This window comes from Anser brachyrhynchus (genome assembly GCF_964034855.1).
Source record: "Anser brachyrhynchus genome assembly, chromosome: 14".
Taxonomy (NCBI): Eukaryota; Metazoa; Chordata; class Aves; order Anseriformes; family Anatidae; genus Anser; species Anser brachyrhynchus.
The window spans coordinates 7,210,057-7,235,479 of record NC_137709.1 but is presented as its reverse complement, the minus strand read 5'-3'; the positions used below and the strand labels follow the sequence as shown (position 1 = coordinate 7,235,479).

The following is a 25,423-nucleotide window of genomic DNA, read 5'->3' as shown; positions in this document are numbered from 1 at the left end:
TCCTTCAAAGAATTTGGGTAAAGAGTAGTCATATACAGATGTAGATTTTATTTATCCAGAACATTCTTGCAGGAGACAGACTAGTTAATTATCAGTTTGCAATTCCTTTTTTTTTATTACTGAATAGAAGTTCTACGGCAGAAAGAGTTCATGCAAGGTTAAGATGGAAGTTCTAATATTTGTACCTGAAAAAAAACACTCTTCACCATTCCTTTGAAATTTAACACCCTGGCTGGTCATTATTTCAATACATTTTAAAAAAATACACTGCAATGCTTTTTGGGATTTTGGCTTGAGCGGTCACTTTGCGAACCCGCAACCACACAGAATAGACAGTTTTGTATTCCAAAGCTACATCAGGGAAACGTGTCAAGTCACTGCTACATCAGCTGAGCATGACATACATGCAAGAAACACACATCAGTGCTGAGGGGAGCAGCTCTGAACACAAATCACTGACCTCACTGCAGAGGCAGTGCTCAGCGTAACGGGAAAGGATGCCAGCATCCACCGCCTTGAGACGATTTTTTTAGAAGTTACTTTCTGCTACTTCTTGTGCTAATTGGAGAGAAAAAAAGTATTGCAGCTGAAAGATTAATACGAGGCTGAGACTGGAAGACACAGTCACTGAATAAACACTGAGCAAACTTAAAGGGTGGGTGCTGCTCTGCATTCAAGTCTCGGCTGACTCCATTTTCCTTCCCTTTATTTTGTATTTCTTGCCAAGGGAAGAGTCACAATATTCACACTTTTTACACCAGCTCTCTTGCAATGGGTTTTCCATTTGAGACCCTCACTATGGTTTAACTGTTTGTCATTTTAATTTGACTCAACAATAAAGGAAATCAAAGGCTACAGAAATACAAGCCACTTTTTGCAGAGTACGAATTTCAAGCCCATCAGCTACCATTTAGTAGCTGCCTCTAAGTAGGCTCTCGCTCACAGTAGTTGTAAGACATCTGAGAGCACCTAGACAACAGGAGACATCATCCCAGCAACACGTTCATGTGCTCGTGTCATGATTTCCAAGAGACAAAAGCCTGATGAACACCACCAGCCTTCGGTACAGCGAAGGGGAACCTAGTTTGCCTTAAGATGCCTGTAGAGAGTTGTAGCAAAACCCAAAGAAGTCAGGCCTTAAAAATGAATTCAATGATATTTTAAGCTTTCTGAATACGCCAGTGATGGACGCTAATTGCTGTAGCTGGTAGTTTGTGCTTCCAAGAAAGCGACAGGAAGAATAAGTAACTTTTCTCTTGTGAGCTACAGAAAATATCATCGACCTGAAAAAGGTAACTTAGTGAAGCGGGAAGGCACAAAATAGCATCAGAGGGAACTCCACGAGTGGGGTAGCTGAAAGAGTTCAGTTCCAATAAAATCAGCAGCTTTTCCACTAAAACAAGTTTCTTCCCTGAGTATTGGCAAGACTGGAGCGCTGCTTACGCTCCGCTGTAGCTGTGGTTGAAAAGCCTTAATTATAGATATATGCTCTAGAGAGCTCTCTTTTAACCCTGGAGCTAAGATTAGAGAAAATGAAGCAACTGCAAAAGGGCAGGGAAAAGAGCTAATTATTTAGAAAGAAAAGCAGATTTAAGGACCAAGATGTGGTAGACCTCCCTTCTTTGAAGCTGCAATTTAAAGCTTTATCACATTTATGAACAATAAGCAGAACTGTCAAGTGACATATTTCTGATATTTTCGGGGGCACGCAGGACTTGGATGCAGAGCTGCCAGCAGATCTCAGGCTCAGCAGAGGTTACTCCACTACCCAAGCATTTGGGAAGGAGGGGCAGCCTGCTAACTGCACTACACATCGATTTACTTATCTGTAGCTTTCTGCAATCGTGGCCAGACCCTTTAAATCTGCTAACAAAAGAGGCACAGTCTGACACGTCAGCCATAATTTGATATCCAGTGCTACTTATGTTCGTAACAAAGCCGTGTAGATAAACACTCCCATCCTTGTTACCTATCCATTATCCAGGCAAGGTAACACAAAATGCAGCAAATAACACCACGGTGTCAGTTACACTGACAGAAGAGATACCATTACCACCGAGGGGTTATGCTTCAAGTTGAATAAAGCAGGACTAGTAACACTTCTAGCTCCCTGGATTGTTAAAAGGCATGAGCAGCGTGCCAGACCTGAAAGTAAAACCACAAGGAAACTCTTAAAGGAGACAATGAAAAGCTTGAAAGTTTTTTTCATGACAAACAACAAAAAAATATAAAAACAAAGGAGGGGGGAGGCACCTGCTAGGGATTAGGGAATAGAGCATCACTGTTATACACTTGAAAGCTACTTGAGCATCAGGACTTGTTCAGGAGTCTGAAATCAGATAAACAGATTCATGCTTTCCGTTCACTGCTAAAAAACATTGACAGTTATCGGTTTTGCAAACAAACTGGGATCTGAAGTCAAGTCAGAGTTTCTCTTATAGCTCTCCCTAGAAGCAGAGGACTCCCAGGCCAAGCTGCACATTACCATCCCAGTATAACCCACCAGATTTTTCCAGTTTTCAATCCATTCAGCTATGGAAAAATTCCTTTCCAATTTTCCAGTAAAGATGATCCAGAAGAAAATGTGCACATGCATTCCAGTCACTTAACTTTAAAGCACCTCTCTGCTATTCTTCAAGGATTTCATATGCACCAAGTTACTGCAGCCACCTCTGTCCCTGTGTCTGCACAGTATCATGCAATATTTATGTTATCAAACTATTTAAAGCTGCACAACTGACTGAGGTCGCTCTACAGAGATAACACGGAAAACATGAGGCATGACGGACCCTGGAGAGAGGCAAAGTCCTCTGATGGTAAATACCACAGCAGCTTCGCTCTCACACACATTTCTGCCACCCTGAAGCACACTGTGCCATAAAAGTGGGCACGCTACATGCTGGTTGGGGTGCACTCTGTAAAAGCCTACAAACGACAGCTCTGCTGTACTCAGCACGACGCCGAGCTAGCACGTAGGAACACCTGCTTTCACAGGAGCTCCAAATGCATTTCTGCAGCACAAGGTGTTTTTTTTTTCCCCCCAGTGATATTTCAAGCACAGAGAGCAATACCTCCTACCAACTCCTAACTCCCCCCAGCAGCTCCACACTTTTCAGGGGGAGCCCGAGGGCTACCTGCCCGTGCCGCCTGGGTCGGGACAGGGCTGCAGAGACATGAGCAGTGCACAGGGCTGCTCTTACACCAGGGTAACAGCTTCCTCCGTGTTAACCCAGACCTGCTCCTACATGACGCAAGCGAGGTTACAGGTGGCTCCCCAGGGAAGCAAACAAGAGTGACAGCAAGGTTAACGGCTGCTCCTTATCTTTTTATAGCGATGACTGCAATTGTATTTAAATAGGGAGTGGAAGGTAGCACTATGTAACTCAAGGTCTGCTAGAAAGCATTTTTGCCTGACTTCAACACATTGCTGGTAGTCAGAAGCTTCCCATTATTTTCTCAGCCCACTTGGTCAAATGCACGGCAGTTTCCTGACAGGGTATTTGTAAGGGCAGTTGCTCAAAAATCTCGCTGTATCACCATCCGATCCCCATTCATATGGGAAAAACAAACAGCTCTGCTGTTCTGTATGTTTACAGTTTTCACTGGTGACCTACAAAGCAGTCGGGGTGTCAGGAGCCAGAAAGTTTTCTTGCCACAATTTTCCTTCAAGTACAGGAATTACGCACCACAGCTTTTAAGAGCTTCGGACAGAGCACGTCTGAACAGCTAGCCATGGCATGGCTGGGCTGGTAACAGCATGTGCTCCACGAGAGGAGAACCCCAGCAGAACAGCAAATATAATACACCTTTCATCTTCATGCAGCGTAGGAGCTAGAGCACAGCCCGTTTGTGCTCTCAGCTCCGCGTTACCATCACAGGTAAGACCACCAATTAAGGAGTAACAAGACTTCACGGCTGCAAGACGGGTTAGCCGCTTCGTGTGCTCCAAACCCTTGTTCTCCTTCCTTTGGAGAAGGAAACAGGGCTTTCACTTCAGCTTGCTTTGCAGTACCACACGTAACTAGTCCAGGAGAAACTGCTCATTTTGCAGCTGCACCAAAATAATGAACTTTACAGTAGCCTGTACTAGAAATCAGGCATAAAAAAGTGCTTTTTATCTCGAGCACCTGCACTTCAGCTCTCAGTTGTCAACTGTTTTACTCTGTGCTTATCAAAATAAGGTTTCCAAAGTTTGCCTCTGTATCAGCGGACAAGCAACCAGCAAACAGAAGGGATAACACAGCCGTCCCGCAGAGGGCAGAGAGCCGCCAGGCAGCGAGGTCTATGGCACGACCAGTTTAGCTGCCAAAGACATCAGCACGGGAAGCACGACGAGTTGGCTTTCTATTCACCTCTGGCTGGCAGAGAGCAGGACGGTTTTCCTCTCCCTCTCCCCAAGCCCTCGGGAAGCCTTGGCAGCAGGGGAAGCCTGCTAAGCCACCCCCTTCCCGGCCAGCGCTTGCCAGCCGCGACGTGAAGCTGACAATCGGTGACAGTTTCATTGCTGCCCTGAGGCCGGGATGGCAAAGCCGATCATCTTCCTCTGCTGAAGACGATGTGAGCAGCAGCAGCCGGGCAGGCAGCACCGCGCTGCTCCCCACCCAGCCCCTAACAGGGCTGCTTTTTCAGCAATACAGCCTGGATGCTTTAAGCCTAATTGCAAGAAAGCCAAAGTTTACAACCCCAAATTGCCCAAGGGCTGCGTTCTCGCAAAGCCTTTTTCAATCCCATTTGCAGCTCGTGTCTCGTTGCGGAGCCAGGAGCAGCCAGGTACAGCTGGCAGCAGAGGGCACCACACCATCAGCTATGTGATTTATACACGTCCATCATGCTCGCGAGTGAATTTATAGAACACAAATTACTATTACAACAAGCTACAGGATGACTTTATAAAGCATGCATCAAATCAAATGAAATGCGTAAAATGAAAGGCTGCTAATTTGCTCCAATGTTTTTATCCAGCAATTCAGAGAAGGAGACGTTCAAGCTTAATCTCTCCCAGAGTTCAAATGCCCCATTCCCCTAGCAGGGCACATCACACAGATCTCCTGCCCGACCAGACAGGTAGAGAGCAGCATATCTGCAGAGGATTAGAAACCACGTAAATACTCGCATTAGCCCAAGCATAAACCGCCAGCCCACAGCCCACCTCATCTGTGGTTTTGCACACTGCAGGACCACACATCAAACGCTTCAGCTGACGATGCCCAGCAGCCTCTGAGGCAGACAGCGGGGATTGGAGACAGAAGGAACAGGCTGAATTTCTCTTGCAGTCCCCCACACCTACAGATCATATGTTTTTACCTATCGAATACTTGTTAAAAAAGATGAAATTACACCGAAGTCAATCTGCGCTATGTGAGCACGCCAATATACACATACTGCCATTTTTTCTCATCAGCATAAGCTACTAAGCTAATACTTCTGTTGTCAGCAGAAACATTTTAGCACCTTGATCCTATCATCCCTATTGAAAGCCAACACACCTGCCAAAGCTGTTACAAGGCTCATGAAGAAAGGACTTGCTAGTCCATATCATCCAATGAGCAACTGTAAATACATAATGATAAAGGAAATTTCCTCACATGCAGGTGTAGTACAAAGAAACTCAATGAATTGGCTTTCCTAATGACATCTCTAGCAGGACTTTAATGACTCGAGGCCATCTCCTCTCCCCAGGGATGGAGAGCCAGCCAGCAGAGCTCCAGAAGAAGAAACCCGACAGCAGAAGGATGGAAGAACACCAACCTAACCCCAGTATTAACGCAATGCATTCTTTTCAGGCACCGTGTTTCCCCTCAACATGTAAATACAGAAGCAATTAGCCACCTAGGCACTTCTGCAGAAACAACTTAGCATAATCTTTCCTAGGATATATTTACATGGCTTCTGATTGCTTAATTTCTGACGTGTTTGTTTCAGCCAGTAGAAAGATTAAATGAAGTAAAATAGCGTGCACTGATACGTTGCCATTTTGAAGGTAACAAGCCGTGCAAGGCACACTGCTACACAAACTCCTGGCACAATTTAAAAAGTTTTCGTACTGAAACTGTATATTCTAAGCAGTGCTTTTTTATCATTTTAATCCGTTTCTTAAAACTTTTCTGCCATTTGCTGTTACTCTGAAAGATAAAACTACCGAACAGCAGACACTAAGCAAAACAATGAGCACGGACAGAGATTTCATTGGAAAGCTCATTTCTGTATCACACCTGATACGTCTTCATTCGAAGATTAGCTTGTGCAAGTAGGCAAATTAAAGCCAGAAAGAAAAAAATATTTCCTGACTGCTATGTACATCATTCTTTTAATGATACAGCCTCCTGTGGTCTTTAACTAGAGTACTGGTGTTAAGAAGTCAGATTCTCTGTATAGCTTCGTGAACGAGCAGACAAACAGTAAATTCACCTACAACCTGGAAGTTGATCAGGGAGTACCAAAACCGTGAGTATTTGTCAGGACCACAGGAGAGAGACAGGAACCACCAGAACTGCGGACACCCAACAGACAAACTCTCTGCAGTCAGCTGGCAGATAACTCTATGACAACAGTTAAAAAAAAAAAAAAAGAAAATTATCTTCATTCTGCATCATCTGAAAATATTTTTACCAAGACAGCCAGCTGTCCTTCAGGGTATGTTTTCCCTTGCTCAGTGTAACACAAGCTATCATTTCAGGGCCTGATCCTTCAAAAATATATGCATGTGATGGACATGTACCTTTACTGCCAGCCCCACTGCAACCCATAGTTCCCCATTAATTAGACAGGAAGGTTGAGCCTTCAGCCTAAGACCCAGCAACTCCGATTTACACAAAAGCAGAGCGCTTTTATTTCAAGTTCTCCTATAATCGGCACAGACATTTCCTGCCCAGCTCACCACACACCCAAAACAGTAGATTTCAGTTTATTGACAGCCATCATGCTTCAAACAGACATAGCATAAAGAAAAATAGGATGAACGCTCTGTATAACAAGCAACATGTCATTTCTTAATTCCGAGAAGACAACACACCGAAACCAGCAGTGACGCACTGCACCGTACAAACCGCCTGGCCTACAGCTGCTCCGACCCAAGGCCCGCAGCGCAGGGATGATTTTGAAAGATGAAAAATAAAAAGTCAGCTTGTTATTGTATTTTCAGCCCTGGTAGATTTAACCAGCATTAACTGCTACCTCCAGCAAGGACCTCTGAAGCCTAAGAATAATTACCGCCTTCCTCCTTCACAGCCTCTAGAAGAGGCATGATTTTACACTGGTCTTCATTTCGCCGTACTACGTGAAGCTGTGCAGCAGTGGCCTACAGGGCTTAATTTTGTCAGTCATGCAAAATAGATCGCCTGCATGCAACAGAAATACAAGCATAAGGCAGTAACATCAGGAACTGCGGGCACACAAGGATCACTGGGAATTAAAAGGATTTCTGGGCAGGTCTGGGGTCTGCTACACAATCCCATGTTAAGGCAGGTACCGACTGACCTGTTTTATTCTTCCCCTATCAGCATGGTATATCATGGTTATGTCTGGGCTTACCCGAAATGCTTGAATTTGAAAAACGTTTCTGCTGGGAAGGAAGAGCTCAACCTCAGCACCTCGTTCCTGGAGCCTCCTCGCTCCCTGAGCAGAAATTGCCACACTAAGTTTCTCCACCTTTACGGTGCAGTCGTAATGGCAAGTCTCCGAGGAGGGGAAGATTGAGACAACTAAGAGTTTTAAGTGGTTTTGAACACGGAGCTGAACCGATAGTTACACACTGACATTTCAGGCTTTCAAGCCCCAATCATTCGTAATGGTACAAAGCCAAACCAAGGATGGGATAAAGCAATTACAGAGCCAAAAGTAAATGCAGCTAAACTGAGCTTACAAACGTCTAATCCGGGTGATCTAGCATTCCTGTCTCTCGCATTAAGCAGAGGGGTTTGCCTCTTAAGTTGCCTGTTACTACCCCAGAGGGACGAGCAAGGAACACAGTTGTCTGCTGCAATACCACCAAGCAGCAGGTACCCAGCAGGTATTCCCCGCCCCGATGGGAACAGCTACGTGCTCTTCTTTCCCCAGAGGAGGATAAGGGCACAGGCATCGCTGTCACGCTCCACCCGGTGCTTTCTGCAAGCCCTTGCCACAAGGTCTGTAGGGACCCTGAAGTAACTGGTGATGCGCGTTCCCCATACCTTTCCAAGACAGGTGAAGAGAAATGGAGCAGAAGGGATGCCCTTGGGAGACACAATTACTGTTCTTTCCATTGCAAGGAGGGGGCAAACTTCCCTTCCTTACTCCTTAGGGCAAAGATCCTGCTTTATTCCCTTACCAAGCCCGCCAGAAAGGCAAGCAGACCTCTGGTCTCCGGATCCATAAGCTGCCAAGAAAGTACTCGCCTTCCACCTCCGACCCATCCCCTACATGAGCCCCTTCTCTCCTCAGCTTACGTCAAGACAGCTGCTCCCATTTCTCACGGGAGCCGCGCTCGGCTCCCTCCCTGCAGGCAGCCTCCCCAGGCGGGCAGCCTCCCTCCTGCCACAGCCTCCCCGGGGGCTGCCTCCCCCCAGGTCTGCACCTCCCATCCCTGCTGCTCCCCTTCCCCATGCACAGAGGGGCCAAGTGAGACCCCCCCCCCCCCCCCCAGGCACTGAGATACAGGCGAGGGTCCTCAAGAGCTCAGCCCCCTCCTCCAGGCATGCACGAAGAGAACACAGCACACAGCGCAGCTGAGCTCTGCCCCCCCACCCACTGCAGCCCCACACTGCTGGGCACTCCCTACACGCACAGCACCCCCCATACACCCAGGACCCCCTGCCCAGCACCCCACACACATCCAGAATCACCCCTAGGACCCCCCCAGCAGCCCCATACACGCTCCCAGGATCCCACCAGCACCCCCCAGAACCCCCCCCCGAGCCCCTCACACACTCCCAATACCCCCCCATCTTCCCCCACAGACTCCCAGTACCCCCCTAGCACCCCCTACACTCCCAGTATCCCCCCCAGAACCCCCTCACTCACTCCCAGTACCCCCCCCAGTAGCCCCGACACTCTCCCAGGAGCCCCCCAGGACCCCTCACACTCCCAGTAACCCCCCAGCAGCCCTCCCCCCCACTCCCAGTACCCTCCCAGTATCCTCCCAGTTCCCCTCCCACTCCCAGCGCCCCCCCATTACCCCCCCCTCCCACTACCCCCCCCCCCCCACACACCCAGTACCTCCCCCCTCACTCACCGCCTCTTCTCCAGCCCCCACCTCCACCACCGCCGCCGCCACCCCTTGCCCGGCGGCCGCCCCCCCGCCGCCGTCCGGCTGCCGCTCTCGGTACAGGGACCAGAGCCCCACGTTGGGCAAGAAGACGAGGGCGGCGAGCGCCAGCCCCACCGCCTGCAGCAGCCGCTTCTGCTTCCGCCGCATGGGAGCCGCGGGGAGAAGGACGGCGGCGAGGAGGAGGAGGAGGAGGAGGAGGAGGAGGAGGAGGAGGAGGAGGAGGAGGAGGAGCAGCAGCAGCAGCGGACGAAGCCGAGCAGGGGGCGCGGAGCCGCCCCCGCCCCGCCGGAGCCCAACTTGCCCCGCGCGCGGCAGCGCCAACTCCGGCACTTCCGCTCCGCTCCGCGCGGGGGCGGGGCCTCGCCGAGACACGCCCACAAACGCCGAAAGTGGGCGGGGCTTCCGCAGGCCACGCCCCCCTCCCCTGCCCCTCCCTGCGGCCCGCGCGCTAATTGCGGGGGGCGCCCCGACGCGATTAGCGCCCTGCGGGGAACCGCAGCGTTAATTAAGCTGCCTTCTACCGGCCCGTGAACTGCATGGGTCGGCTCGGCACGTGTTCTTTTTTTTAAACCTTTTATTTTTTTTTTTAATTTATTTTTATCATTTTTTTTATTTTAAATGCACCAGCGGCAGCAAAATTGGGGGAATTTGGGGAATATCCCAAAATTTGGGGGGGGTGAATCCACTCCTTATTTACGAGCCAACTCGCCCCTTTAACTAGGAAGGTGCCCGGCGCTGCTGATGCCAGCAGCAAGGCTGTGGCACCGCAGCGTCCCGCTGGGGTTATCGCTAAAAAAAAAATAAATAAATAAATTATTTGGTCTTTTCCAACGTAAAGAAGTTGTTATTTCTCAGAACAGCAGCAAACGGCTTTGAACTTCCCCAAAGTTCCCCGGGCCGCCAGGGGGCAGCTGCTGGCGGGGAGCAGCTGTGGGGCGCAGGCTGCAGCTCCCGAGTTAAGGCACGTTCAGGCAGCTCCTGCTCCCCTTTTAATTATAAATGAGGATTTGTCGCCGGCTGATTTCCCTCCCGTTGTTCCTTCGTGGGCGGAGAAGACCCGTGAACCGCCTCCGCTCCTGCCCGGAGAGCAGAGGGGACCCCCAGCATCGCTGAGCCACCCCCGGCAGCTGGAGGCTTTGGCCACTGCTGAGTAATGCACGGCCACCAAAATCCTGCATGAAAGCTACGGCTACGTTACCCCTGCTTCCTCTGCGAGCACCTAGGCTGGAAAGCTCTGCTGCCTCTGCTTTAAGCCTGCAGTACATCGCTGCCGTGCGGACCCCTACAGCAACACCCCCAGCCCCTTCCTTGCCTCTGCCCCCTTTGAGAAGCGCTCGTGCCCCAGCAGAGGTCTGTGGGTGCTCGCACAGGATCGCGTTCTGCCCTTGGCAGAACATACTCATTTATATAAAGAAATGACAGCCACAGAGTTGGAGAGTTAATTAAAACAAAGCTACTGGCTGGCTTGACATACGCTTAAATGTGGGATTCTGAGCCTGCTTGCTAAATGAAATGTTTGCCTGGTAAATTGACTTCAGCGGAGTCGCACGAGCTCTAACTGGGGCAGAAATTGGCCGGTTGCTGCAGGTAGATCAGTTTTGTACCTGGGAGCATCCCGGATGATCAAAGCGTCTGAAGAGCCTCGTAGGAAGGGCACCCTGTCTGCTCATCAGTGATCACGCTCAAAACGGATGCTTTGGGTCTCTCCTACCCGCTTTGTGATGGATTGAATCCCCTTGGGGTTACCAAGTAAAACCATTTATACCCATGCAGCCACCTGTACAATATATGGGTGGACTTCCCCGCATCACAGCAGGGACCTGGGTGGCCTGGCAGGACCCCCAAGAAGTGTTTGCAAGCCCAGCGAGCCTTGCTCTGAGCAAAGCCATGGGCAGACGTCCAGGAGCCCCAGAAAAGCTGCTGGCGTCCAAGCTGCCTCCTCGCTGTGCTCCATGGCACCAGCGACACCCGCACACGAGCTTTGGCGCGCTGCTGAAACACCGCTGCACTGAGGCCAGTCTCTTCAGCTAAAGGCCCAGCGTTTCTCCCTCTCCTCTTTCTCCTGAAGTGTTTTAGCAGAGGCAGAGCTCTCGTTTTGGCCCGCTAGGTGTAATGCCTTGGGGATTAATCGGGTGCATGCAAAATAAATGGGGATTTGCTTCTGAGACAGAAGAAGGACTGCGGATGTTAAGCCTCTAGTTGGAAAGGGAAATAGTGTACCTTGCCGAGGTGCTTTTCAAAACAAATACAGGATAAATTAATAGCAGCTCAGTCCCCGTGTGGAAGCTCTCTGCTAGTGAGCTGGGTTGCCCGGCTTGCAGCTCCTGTGCCGAGATGCTGCAGGGGAGGGCGCAGCACAGGGGCAGCGGTGCCAGGAAAGCTCATACGGAGGATGAGGAGCAGGGGTGCAGGAGGGGCTCGGCCAGCAGGGGCTGGTGGAGGGCTAGAGAAGAGCACAAAGTGCTAAGGGGAGCGTACGGAGCCGGAGCTGTGGGATGAGGCCCCCAGATATGGCACGGCAGCACGGGGACGAGATGGCAGAGCCCTGTGTCGGTGCTCTCCTTCTGGTCTCCTCTGGCCACAGCTCCTCAGGGCAAGGACTGACACCGGAGAAGGGCCAGATTCTGACCTGGGGACGCCTGCAGGGGTGGGTAAAGGAAAGCAGAGGGCCCTTTACATGCTGCAGAGAGCCGCCCGCCTGTGCCAGCCCCTCTCTTCAGGCTGGGAGTGAGAGGAGAGCTGGCTTTCTGTGCCCTCTGCTGCTGTGCCAGCCTCGCCACAACGGCTCTGGAAGAAAATCCTGCTGGAGGCATGGCACAGCTTCCTCTGACAGCAAGGGGGAAGCGATGATCAAAATACCACTCAAGATCCCGCTAGGTTTTTGGCTCGGGTTCAGCTCCGTGTTGCCACCGCAGGGGTTGGAGAGCAAAAATCCAGCCCAGATCTCCGTGTCCACGCTGGGCACCGGTGGCAGACGACATCCAGAAAGCCAGCTCTGCCACACCGGCTGGGACTGGGGATAAATGTCTGTATGCTGGTGATGCTTCCTCTTTGCTGTAAATGTTGTTTTTAACCAGGAGAAAAGGAAAAAAAAAAAAAAAGAAAAAGCCTTTAAAAAATAAATGAACCTCAGACATGGCTGTGTCACCAGACTTTTTTTCATGGCATTGCTTTATCCTTCAGTATTTACCGGTTGAAGTTCAGCTCAAATCTCATGTGAACTGAATTAATTTGTTGGATTTTTTTTTCCGTTTTTTTTTCCCCTCAAAATGGCGATGTGCTGTGCTCAGCAACCAGCTCACCTGTGGGCAGGAGCAGAGCCTTGCTCTGCGGCTCAGCTGGGTGCCCCCGAAACTTGGAGCTGCTTCCAGCCGGCACCCGTGACGCTGCAAAACCGTGCAAGTACTTGAATAGCTCAGGGAGCTTTTAATGAGAAAGTTCAAGCCCTGGCCCTGTGTGAGGGCATCTTGCCCTCCTGCCAGCCCTCCTGGGGAAGGGGCACCAACACCGCGAGCCCTGGTCCCTGGGGAGCGAGGTGGGGAGCTGGCTGCGGAGTGACCGGCCTGCAGGTTAGTCCGTACGGGACAGACCTACGCGCAGCTTCTAGCAGAAAAATAAATAAAACAAACATGTCAATATTCCCCCTGGATCCACCTGAATGAACAAAATCCCTGCAGTCAACAGGGAAATCTGCCTGCATTTGCTCTGGACAAGCAGAGCCCGGCGAGAGGGGTGGCTGGAAGCTGCACGGCCACGGGCTGCTGCTCCGCCTGCCTGCTGCGAAGGGGAAGGAGCAGCCCGGAGAGGTGCAAAAGCAACCGAGCTGTTGGAAGAGTTTCCCGGAGCGAAACACTCTTTTAACTCCCCTGGCCTTAAATCAGCTAGGTAATTTCGCCGATCTCCCGTGGCAGGGGAAATTGCTGATGTCTAAGTGGAAGCACAGCCCTGGAGGGCGAGGTGGCAATGGCTTGCTGGGAGGATAAATGCTGGAGCAGAGCACAAAGCAAGGAGCGATGTGGGCCGCATTCATCTCACACGCTACAAACAGTTGCATGAACATATCCAGAGATTAGTTTTGCATGGGGACACTTTTTTTTTTTTCTTTTTTTCTTTTTTTTCCCAGGAGTAACCCGAATCCATCACCCACCTCAGGGCCAGGCTGCACAACAGGCAGCATGTCAGTGGAGCAGGAAGAAACAGCTTTGCTGCGCTTTTCAAGCACGGAAGGATGCCAACAAACACAGGAGTTTTGGGGGAAATCCTCAGCTGTGGGCCCAGGAACCTTGCACAAGGATGAAGATGTGCAAGGCACGGCCTTGGTGGCAGAGCTTGATATAGAAATGTGGGACTGAGCCATTCCTGCTCTCCTCTCCGGGCCTTTGTGGTGGGCTAGGAGCTCGCTTCTCCAGGCAAAGCCACCCCTTGCACTGCACCACGTCAGCCTGGTTTCATCCTGCCGCTGCTTTCCCCAGGCAGCCCTGACAGCCCGTGCACAACCGTCAGCGGGGCTCGGTGATGAGGAGCGAGAGGGTCTCCTCCAGACTCCCTCTCAAGTAACCTTATTAAAAAAAAAAAAAAAAAGGAAAAAAAAAAACCCACAACTGTTGTTGCAGACTTTCTGCCTGGAATAGGCAATGAGCCTTGTCTGCTCGCTCTGCTCCGAGCTCAGAGATGCTGCAACGAATCGGACCAACTCCAAGCCCGGTGGAGCCAGCGAGGCTGGCTGCAGCAAGGATGTCCCCAAAACTCCCTGGCTCCAGCTTCTCTGATCACACCGTGAATTTTTAAGCCAGTATTTTCCGTGCTTCTCGAGGGATGTGGAGGCTCACGCTCTAATAATTAAGGCTGCTCTGAACGCCGTAGCCCTCAGCCTCGCTTTTGCTTCTCGGACCGTTTCCCGTCACAACCATTTGTGCGTGGAGCAGCCGGCTGCTTTCTGACTGTGCTCACGGGGTTTTAGCACGGAGGAACTTACAGCAGGTTCTCCAGTGCATACGTGAGATAGTGAGGGAGGTTTGCGGCTTTCCTCCAAGCAGCTGTGCAGGAGCAGTTTGGGCAGTGCTGAGCTGGACCCGGAGGAGGAGTTGGCTCCTCTCTGGCTCACTTGATGCCCACTGGGATCAGAGGAGCACTGCTTGGTCTGAGGTCTTCTGCAGGGTGGATCGGGAACACTTCAGTGCTCAAGCCCTCCTTTAAGAGGTTATTTTCAAAGTGTGCTAAACTCTGCTTGCACTGTTAAAAAATAACCTTATGGAAAGGGGAAAGAAGGACGAAGGCACTTAAACCAGCACTAAAATATCTAATGCTGAAGACACCCAGGAGAAAGGGAAAAATAAAGCTGGTTATGAGAAAATATAAGTGAACTGCATAAAAACTTAAACGAGATGGATAATATCACCCCGAGTTACTGCACTCAGCCCCACCGAGGGGAGAGGAGCCCAGGCTGCAAAATGGAAATAGGGGAGAGGCAAACCCAGAACGGGAGCCGAGAGTTACCTGCCCAAGGGGAGAAGCATCGGTGCAAGGCTGAAGTGGGTGCCCCCCCGGACACGAGTGCCCCTCCCCATGTGCCCTGCTGCTCGGGGCTGCTGGCGTGTGTCCCCTCCTGCCGTAAGTGGCTGCAGGCAGGTGGCTCGAGTGCCCGAGCGGAGGGCACGGCGCTGAGCCTGCCGCTGCCGAGCCGCTTCTCCAGCGGGGGGATGCTCTCCACTCTTAAAATAGGTCCTCTCCAAGGGCTCTTGTGTTTGAGAGCTAGAAGAAAGCCAGGCTTTTTGCCCTGTGTTTTCCCTCTCCAAAGGGAGAGGCAGGAAGCCCAGCACATGAGGAGAAGGGCGGTGTGGGGTGGGATGCAGGGTGGCAGCAGAGCCCTCGAGATGCTGGTGCGCCCCAGGCCACGACCTCCTCTGCCCCCCGAGATGCATTGGTCGCTTTTCTTTCCAGACCTGAAGGAAATGTCCTGATAGCTTTCTCTTCTTTTTCTCTTTCACTCCTTTTTTGAGGGCTTTCAAAGAGCTTTGTCAAAGGGAAGTGCTCTTATCTCGGGTTTGACAAGGTGTCAAGGGACTCGCTGCACCCTGAGCGGTGCTGGACGGGGGCTGAGGAGCCGGGGGCCCGGTGCCTGTCCCCTCACACACACACGCAGAGCATCCCCGTTCCCCTGTGAGCCCCGGAGCTTGCCAAGTCCCCGTCAGGCTGAGGAGCAACCTAAGGAGGGATGCAGAGAGGCAACAGCAAAAGCTGGGCAGGAGGAAATAAATTAAAACAATAAACAAAGCAGCCGATGGCGTTCTGTTGAGCTTTCCCAGACATAAACCCTCTGCTCTGCGGACACTTGGGTGTCTCTCATCAGCTGGCATTGTTTTGTTCTTCGGTACATTTCCAGTTCTTTGGATGAGAGAAAAGAAATGTTATGGCAGGGAAGAAGAAATATCGGGGAAGGCTACAAAAAGCTGCGAGCTGCCAGTGTGTTTTGAGTTGCTTTATTCTGAATCAATATTGAACTGAAGAGGAATTATAAATCTAGCAGATTACAGCTGAAGCAATGCCAGGGCATCTGTTTCCAGATATTCTTTTTTTTTTTTTTTTTTTTTTTTTACTTGCTAGAGCAGCTGTTTTTACAAGAATCCACAGTAAAAGAGTTATTAAAACAAAGGGGGAAAAGAAATAACAATAAACGGGAGATATATAGCAGGCGAGGAGCAGCAGAGACATGGGGCTAGGAAATAAATGGAAGAGAGGAGGAAGAACCCGACAACTGACAGTTTGTCACCAGCATCGGGCGCTACAAAATCTGGAAGATATTTGTTTTACAAGACAGCGAGCCCGAGCTCCAGGATTTTGCTCGGTGATTTACGACGTCTGGCAGCTGTTGCAGAGGTTGAGCTCAGCGCAGCAAAGAGAAAAAAAAAAAAAAAAAGTGGAAATCACCCTTAGCACTCACATGTTGTTCCCTGACGGGAGGAGATTTATGGGGGCAGGCAGGCGGGGTGGCTGGGGGTGCTCGCAGACAGGTCCCGGCCTCGTCACTCCCCTGTCTGCCATCGGATTTACCTTTGATGATATTCAGGTTGCGATTAAGGCTGCGGGCGTGTAACCGAGGGCATTCACGTGGCTTAAAGCCTGGCTGCACATCGGCCGGGGTGATGTAACCACACAGGCGCGCTCACAGCCCGGCCGAGGATGAAATAATGCACGGGAGAGGGAAGCACCGTGAGGTCGTGACGCCGTCACCACCACGGGTCGCTGCGAGGCGCGAACCTGCTCAGCGCTGCGAGTCCATCGTCCAAGCTGCGTGCCCGGGCTGTTCCCCCACCTGCAGCCAGCCACGTGGCCACCATATTCCCAAATTTCCCTAATTCCACTGCCGAGCAGCTGGGGACGTGCCCCGTTGGCAGTCGGTGCGGTACATGGGCTGTTCCTCTGCAGGCGTGCATTTTTCCCCTTTGCACACCAGCCCTGCTGCGATCCCTGCACGCCCAGAGGTACTGCTCGGGGAAGGGCTGGGCTCTCAGACAGCTGCTGGAGAGGGTACATTGGGAAAGGGCAGGGGGATAATCTGGTACAGGCAGGACCTGTGCGATTCTTTCACGTTAAAGCTTTTATGTCACGTAGCTGATTTTTATAGGAACTAATGTAATCAACAAAAAAATGACGTCCCTCCCATATTTAGATCATTCTCTAACTTCACCCTTTCGCAGTCTCAGACTCCCCGAAGGCTGGCTCACACACCTTGAAAACCTCCCGTTGTTACAGGGACAGTTTGTAGGATTTGCCCTGCTGCCCTCCCGGTTGAATGATGCTCAGGATCTCCGTCCTCTCACGCAGTGAAGTGCTTCACCCTGCCTAAAGGTGCCCCGTGCCACCTGCTTGTCTTGAAATCAGGCTGATGGCTGGCACCAGCACAAACAAAAAGAGGCTTTTGGCTCCCGTCTGAAGTCGCCCAGAAAGCCAGCTGCCCCCGTCCTGCTTTGCTACTGGTGCCTGGAGCAACTCTTGGGTTTCCAACTGGCTCTCGCCAGACGCCTGCCGGGGCACTTGGGCACCCCTGCAGCCACCACAGAGCTGGGGATTTGGCCTTGGTTTTGCTCTGGGTTTATTGATTCATTTTGCAACCGTGCTCTATAAATAGACTCATTCTTGCGGTTATAACAGAGTCGATGAGAGCTTGGGAAGTGGAGATGGTAAGAAAGCTGAATAGAAATCAAGCCCCAAACAAGACACCCGCAGAATGAATGCATCCCCAGGATGTGAGAAAATGCCAGAAATGGTTCTCTTGCTTGGGCTATAGCTATGCAGGCTGTGCTGTCAGCGTTACCTGGGCCGGGGGGTGACGCCCGGTGTGCTGGCCACAGGATGCGTGTCTTCATGCCCCAGGCTGAGGGCAGCCTGCGATTCCCCATGGCAAAGCCAGCCTGGAGGGTGTAGGATCCCAGCCTTCGTGCCACGGATGGTGTGCCAACAGATGCCGTGTCAACAGATGCCCTACACCCTTCCCTCCTGCCCAGCGGCTGTGCCTGCCCCATCTTTGGGCTGATTTTGCATTGCAGAGCCCCGGGGGAGCTGCCTAAATCACATCACGGGTCATCCCAGTCACTGACGTGCCCAACCCACTGAAACACCAGGGACAAACCATGTCTAAAAAACTAATTTTTAACCTTTTTCCCTTAGCTCTCTCCGTTAAATGAGCAGAGTCAGAATTCTTTCCTTTCTCCTTTTTTTTTTTTTTTTTTTCTGGCCTGTGTTTCTGGCTTTAATTGCTAAATCTTCCGGACAGGGATCGTCTCTTCTAAAGCACCCGAGGAGCGCTGAGCACAATGGCCCTCCAGTCGCTGCTGGAGCTCCAGGATGCAATCCAAAGAGAAATTATTCACTGAAATCTGCAGTCAGCTCACAGCGAGCTGCCGAGCAGGAAGGAAGCAATCTTCACCTAATCCACAGTTTGATGCAGATTATTCATACGGTTCTGCTGAAGAGTAATACACTCGGCCGGGACAGAATCAAAATGATGCCTACTTAATATGATGGAAAATAAATAGAATCTGCTTTCGAAGGATGCATTGACTGAGCTGTCGTGTCTGATGCTGGGGAGACGAGTGTCTACAAGCTTCAGTTTAATGTAGCGTGGAAATGTATTGGGTTGTATTTATGCCCATATACAATACTTAACCGGCTATTGTGCTGATTAAATATTTAATTAGCTGTCTGTGAGGGGAAATGCACCATTAGTCTATAGGGAATTACACTGTTCCTTGCGTCTGCTCTTAAATAAAATGTGTAATTCGTTGTCACTTAAGCATGATGTTAAGTGCCCATTAAGGAGGTGTTTCCAAGGGGAAAAAATATGAAATGTAGCTGCTGGTGGTGTGTCAGGTGGACCTGCAAGTGCCCAAGGCACAGCTCTTGGGGGTGTCCTGGGGAGAAAGGAGCTGTGCTGGGGATGCTCAGCCCGTCCTCTGTGTGTCACTGCTGGCGAGGGCACGCTGCTGGGCCAGGGAAAGGCCTCGGGGGTCCCTGCGGGGCAGAAAGGCTGCTGGAGTTGCCAATTGAGGTGGGTTGGAGTTGCTGCCCACCGCTCCTCACCTGGGCCCAGGTGCTGGAGCAGACGGGGATGGGTGTTGCCCTGCCCGCACAGCCCTTGCCAGCTCCACGCTGGGTTTCATCCCAAATTCAGCTGGGATTTACCCTTGGGAAAACAAATTACAGGGTGCAAGGACCCAGGGAGCAGCAGGAGGTGTATCGCAGCTCAATGCCATGGTCACTGTGCTGGGGAGCTCGTTTTTCATGTGGTGGTGGAGAGAGGCAAAGAAGGCGGCTGCTGGCTGGTGGAGCTGGGTGAAGGAGGGCTCCAAGTCCCCGAGCTGTTCCTCTCGTCCCCAAACGCAGCCTGGCTGCTCGGACATCTGCTCGGTGCAGCAGGAAGGGGAGGGCAGCAAGAAATATCCAGGAGAGCCAGTGGCTCCAAAAGCACTCTTTACTTTCATACGTATCAAAGACACTGACCGGCTATCGGGATTCAGTAGAAAACCCCAATAATTCTGAATAATGCAGCTTCATCTGTGTACTTACAGCTAACTTCTGCCGAAGTGTGGGGCAGCTCTCCCACTCTCCCTGTGCTGGGGTGGGATTTACTCTGCAATAAGCATTCCCATGCTCCGAAGGCTGCCTTGACGGGGCTGACACGCAGACACAGCCACCCCGGGTGAGGTGACAGTGACGGGAGGGGCACGGTGTCACTTGCATTCCTGTGGATGGATGTGGGGCTGCTGGGAGCCCCGATTTCCCCGGGTGGGGGCGAGGGGCCGTGATGCTCGGCGGTGCTGCGGTGGCACACGGGGCTCCTGCCACGCGGAGAGGGATGGGACGCTCTGCGAGGGCACAGGGAGGACAGCCCCGGCCCCTTCCTGGCACATCTGCTCGGGGGAGTGAATGATTTATCGCTCCCAACTGCTCGCAAACCCGCGCAGCCCTGCCTGCAGCCACGCGTGGCGGCCAGGTCTGTGCTCCCAGCACCAGGGCACCGGCCGAGAGAGCTGCTCTGCCACAAAATGGGGTGGTGGCGGCCTGGGCGAAGACAGTGTGGGACCTCCGTCTCAGCAGGGTGAAGCAAGGAGGAGGTCAGACCTGTTTTGGGGTACAGAGGGAGGAAATGATAGTTTTTAGTACCCTTGTGTGTCTGAGCCGGGGCTAGCTGCGCTGGGAAGCGATGGGCAGAGCTGGCACTGGGTCACGCTGCGAATTCACAGGTTCACCAGATGACTTCCCTGTCAAACGAGGTGTCACTCAGCCGCTCCTCCGCTCCCCTCCAAGTGCTGTGAGAGGTGCGGCGGTGTCGGAGCTGCTCCCAGCCCCAGCAGCACTGCCAGGGCCGCAGGGAGGCGTTGGTGCTGCCCCGCGAGGCCCAGCCCTGAGATCCCAGGTTTGGGAATCCTGGGGGTGGCGGGGGAGGCTGCAGATTGCCTTAGTCAGGTTGCTTGGGTTTGCTTTCTTCTTCTCCTTCTTTTTTTTTTTTTTTTTTTTCCTGGCTTTCACACCTCCCCTCACTCTCTATTTCTGATGAGCTGAGTCAAGCCCGGGTCTGGCGCCAGGAAGAGCGGAAAGGTGATGGGAGAGCTGCGAGGTGGGTGGGCAGCGGTGAGGCTGAGCGCCTGAACCCCCGGCGCAGAGCTGCACCCCACTCGGAGCGACGCAGAAGTGTGTGGGGTGGCATCCCACCCCCTCTACAGACCCCAGCCCCAAAACCAGGACAGCAGCAGGGCAGAGACACCAACTGCTGAGGGCAGGGAAAAGGGCAAAATCGAGCACAGGGGCTGGGCAGGGCTTTGGGGGCAGACAACACGGGGTGAGCAGGGGGCTAAAGCCCCTTCTCGGTCCAGGGATGCATCTCGAGCAGCTCCCAGGGGCTTCGTGCCCTTCTGCAGCGTGTCCTTCACGGTGCTGAAGGCACATCTGGCTGCTGTGCCCTGGGTCCAGGCGTGACGGCCTGAGCCACGTGGGGTGCGCAGGGGGAAGGCGCCGGGCTCCGCTCGGCTGCAGGCAGCTGGCTGGGGGAGATGGGCTGAGGAGAGGCAGAGGTTTTAGCTTTCCTTTAGAAAATTAATCACACTTTAATTACAGTGAAACCTGGAGACATGGCGAAGGATTAAGTGGATTATCTTCAAAGTAATTTGTTATCAAATATTTATCCTTCTGGGAAGGGAGACGCAGCCCGAGGGAGGCTGTGTTATTAGTGCTGCAGGCCAAGGACGTGTCGTGTCCTTCCCACCCACCTCCCCAGCCAGCCAACAGCCCCACGGTGCAGCCCAAAAAGCAGAGCAGGGTCCTTCATTCCCCAGGGCTGGTGGCTTCGGAGCAGGAGCTGCATCAGGGCTTTGCCCCTGCGAGCCCATTGTGCGGCTGGGAGAGGCGATGCCGGTGCCTTCGTGGGGCTGCCTGGTCCCTGGGGTGACAGCGGGGACAGCCAGCACTGCTCATGGCTCAGAGGGGATGGATGGTCCTGCCAGGCTGCCTCAGCCCTGCTCCCTGCGCGAGGAGCCGGCGCTGCGTGGCAATTCGGGCTCAGCCCAAGCTCTTCATCCACTCGCAGACTGCGCGTTTAGTGCTTGGATGCTTCGTTAGCTGATAATAATGAGTCCTTGTGGTTGCCTCACGGGCATTGTAAATGATCCAGCGTCAGGAGATGCCACGGGGATGTGGAGATGCAGTGAGGCTGGAAGGGGCTGAGCCCTGAAGCACGGATAACCACGATGCAGATCTAGCTCCGTGTGCCCAGGCTGGGGATGTCCCTGTGCGGAGGGTGGCCGTGGGGATGGGGACAGGGACAGGGCCATGTGGGGGCTCACGGATGGCTGGCTAGGACCTCTTCCCCCTGCTCATGTGCATGAGCAGAAGCTCTTCTTTGCCTTCCCTTTGGTAAAGGACTTCTGTGCTGCCCTGCAAACAGCTCTTGCAGACCTCCTCCGGCACCGGTTCTGGCTTCATTGGCACCCGCCAATGTAGCGCATCTTTGTCTTGTAAGGACAGTTCATCCTCTTGAGTGAAAGCAGAGTGCTGGATGCCGTGCCAGAAACTTCTTCCGCACTCCAGGTGGGCTGTAGTGGATGGGATGGAAGTGCTGAAAACGCAGCAGGACACAGCCCGTCCTCAGGAGACGTTATCTCAGGGCGATGTTTTGGAACTCCCTGGCACGCAGCGGTCCCCAGCAGCCTGAAAACTATAGGGTGATGCTGGGGGCTGTTCACACCCCACATTTCATCCTATTGCCATGCCCTATGCTAGCAGGCATCACACTGGATTTGGGGACCGGGGCACCCTCAGTTTTGAGCCGGGCCCAGCAAAGCACGGTTCCCGCAGCGTGCAGCCCCCTCTGCTAGCCAAGCAGCACAGACCGGCGCCAGGTTTGTTTGACAAGGCATTGTTTTCCATAAAACCACGTGCGCTGGCATTAATTAGAGTTCTATCCTTTAATTCTTTATTAATTGAATCTCCCATCAGCTTCTCTTTCATTTTACCGTGGATTAACGCCGGGATGAGCAGCCAGGATTTACCAGGGCAATCCCTTCCCTGGTCGGGAGCCTCCTGCCCTTGCCACCCCGCTCTCACCCCACTGCACCCCATGGCCCCAGGCTCTGCTCAGGATCCCTTGTCACACCCCACGGTGCACGGGGTGCCCAACCTGCCACTGTGCCAGTGTTCATTGCTGGCAGATGCTATTTAGCATGCCTACATCTTTAATGAAGGAGAAAGCACTTCAGCAGCCTGACACGAGACAGATCGAGTTGCCTGCTCATTTCTGAGTAGCAACAGAAATATTTGCTGCATGTCTCTGCCTGCTATGTATCATCATTAGCACTTTTGCAGTCTCTATTAAGCATTTGTCTGAAATAATATAAATACGATTTTTAAAACGCCTTTCTTATTGCTCTTAGACCCTTCCAGTTGTGGATTTTCCTCGGCATTTTTACCCTGCTTTTTGCATCCTTAACAGCTCGCATCTCCCATCGAGTACCAATCACCATCTAGTTTTCCTTTGCTCTATATACATTTTCCAGTGTAATTGCTGCTTTCATTTCACCGCTGAACCACGAGGCCTCTAATTGCTTCCTTTAGTAACCGTGCAGCTGGTCTTGATGGTCTGCAGGCTCCCCTGGACACTTCTCCGCCTGGTTCCCCCCTCGCAGCCCCCTGCCTGCCCGGGGCAGCTCCTCCATCCTCCCTTCCTCCCTCCAGGCAGGTTTATTCCCCACCATGACAGCCGGCTCTGCAAAGGGGGATCGTGGCCCCAGCCTCTGTCTGCAGAGTCCCTGCAGCCGCAGCCCCGTGGGCCCCGGGCTCTGCTGCTGCCGGGATGTCCCATCAAGTGCAAGAAATTCCCCTCTCTGCGAGCCTGGGACAGGTCCCTTTCTCCTCCTGGGCACTGCACCCAGCAGAAGGATCCCTCTTCAGTGCCACTTCACCAGCCTGGCATGGCTGGGTGCAGGTGCTGGAGGTGGATCAGGATGCTCTGGGTCAGACAAGAGCCTGCAGAAGGTCCTGGGCAGGAGGAGCAGGAGGGAGAGGAGGACTGGGAGAAGCTCACCATGGTTTGGTTTCCGCAGCACCACGGGCACGGTGGGTGCCCACGCCAGGGGCACGCCCCAGCTGAGCTCACCTCCGCTCCTCGGCTCAGCAGCCAGCCCCTATTTCCATCCTCCGTGCCCCACACTGTGGCATCGTCCCCAAAATCCCCGCTGCAGCTGCCAGCCACCACTGCCACTCCTGCTTCCCCTGAGCCTCCAGCTAAAGCAGGAAAAATGAGCAGCAAGAGGCAGCACGGCACCTGCACGCTTGTTACCTGAACCCGTCTCCCAGCCCCGTGTCCCACGGCGCAGGGATGAGTGTGCTCATTAAACCGCGCTGCCCCGAAGCTGGGGTTTCTGGGGCCCGGAGGCATTTGTCACACAGCCCTGCAGCCGCTGGCTCAGTTCGTCCCCATGGCAGCAGCTCCAGGTCCACGGGGCTGCATCAGTGGGGCACTGATGGGACCAATTCACCGAGCGAGAAGAAAGCAAATTTTGACTCGTGGTGACACGGCGAAGGAGGGATCCTGCTGGGCGTGCCGGGGGTAATTGCTCATGCAGCTCTTTCTCCCCCCAGCACGGCCACAGGTCTGGCACAGGGGGGGTCTTTTTGGAGCCCCCATCCTTGCAAATGGCTGGGCTGGCCTGGAGGGCTGAGCGGGGGCTTATATCCGCCTCCACCCATGGTGAGAGGGGAGGAAACGTCCAGGCAGGGCGTTAGTGACACCGTGAGCCTCCCTCTCTGACACGCTCGGTGCCTGCACTGCTCGCCAGCCCCTTGCTCTCCCTCCCGTTGCTCTTTGTGGCAGGATTCGGAGCAGGGAGCAGCCTCTCCTCGTTAGCCGGGCTGCGGATGTGCTCTGAGCGCCCTGAGCCAGGTAACTGGCCTCAAACGGGGCCGTGCCAGGAGAACCGCGGGAGTTGGCTCAGGGGTAAGAGCTGAGACTCAAAAAGTGGTCCCAACAGATCTGGTCCTGCCTCCAGGATCTGCCCCAGCACCGGGAAAGAGAGAAAAAAATGGGTTGAGGTCTGGCAGTGTGGCAGTGGGGGTCTTTTGGGAACAGAGCAGCTGCCGGGGCTGGCCCTGGGTGCAGTCCTGGTCACCGGGAGATGGATCTGGGTCCAGGTGCATCCGCTGGCTGTCTCCTGCCCCAAAGCTCTTCAATATCAGAGGTCCCCCAGCAAAGAGCAAAACCAAGACAGAAGGGGAAGGAAGAAGAGCTTGGAAGCTTTGCTGACACCCTTGGGAAGCTGGGAGAGGAGAGGTGGCACCATGTCCCCATGCCCTGGTGGTGACACGAGCTCTTACCCCCTGTGGCCCTGGGGAAGCAGCAGCTTCACTGCTTCACACAAGCCAGAGCCTGGGCAGATGCCAGCAATGCTGAGCAGCCTCAGACCTGCCCCGGGGCTGGCTGCTTTCTGAGCTTTTGGGCTGGTTCGTGTTGCGACTTCAAGGCTCTCTCCATGAGCATGAGCTCCAGCAAGCCGCTCCTGCTCAGAAGGAACGCCGAGGGACGGGGATAGCCGGCACTCGAGAGACGCAGCGAACCTCACGAGGCTGGTGCGAATTGGCTGTTTGCGAAATGAGACTTGTGAGCAAACTCACGGCTGGAAGCCGGCTGCACGTAGCCCCGAGGCAGCCGCCTGCACAGCAAGTACACACACATACACACACACACATACACACACATGCACGCAGGGCTCGGATTTTGAGTACCATTTTTTGCATTTGCTGAAATCCTGCAAAGCCAAGCCGGTGAGGAGCCCCTCTCCAGCCAAACCGCAGCAGAGATGTGGCCTTGCCCTCCTGCAGCTTCCATCCACCCTGATGCTGGGGGGGGGAATTTTGTCAGCAAAACCCCTTTGTTAAGCTCCTGCCCCACTCGGAGCATGGCAGGTTTTGGTCAATGAAGCCCCCCCCCTGCTGAGCCCATGCAATCAGGAGCATCGCCAGCAGCGAGACAGAGGGGAACTCAGGGGGCTGGGAGGGGGAAAGGGGCAGATTTGGGAAACGGGGCTCTAAAATGAAGCAGAAATGCACAGAGAAATTTTTCTTCCCTCATTTGACTGCCAGAAGGTGACACTGGGCCTGTCACCCCCTTTCATTACATCTCCAAGGCTTTTC

The 25,423-nt window shown here is 53.1% G+C and overlaps 1 protein-coding gene across 2 annotated transcripts in view; it reads right to left on the bottom strand.

Moving 5' to 3' along the window:
- The window catches only part of GALNT10 (polypeptide N-acetylgalactosaminyltransferase 10), an 87,705-nt gene extending 78,133 nt beyond the window's left edge, over positions 1-9,572 (bottom strand). Inside the window, exon 1 of one of the 2 annotated variants that reach the window (XM_080555832.1) lies at positions 9,209-9,572. In XM_080555832.1, the coding sequence (XP_080411958.1) occupies positions 9,209-9,391 (183 nt within the window). In that variant the 5' untranslated portion in view covers positions 9,392-9,572. The remainder of the gene's footprint in view (positions 1-9,208) is intronic. The other variant, XM_080555833.1, reaches the window with a different exon arrangement.
- Between the last annotated feature and the right edge of the window lie 15,851 nt (positions 9,573-25,423).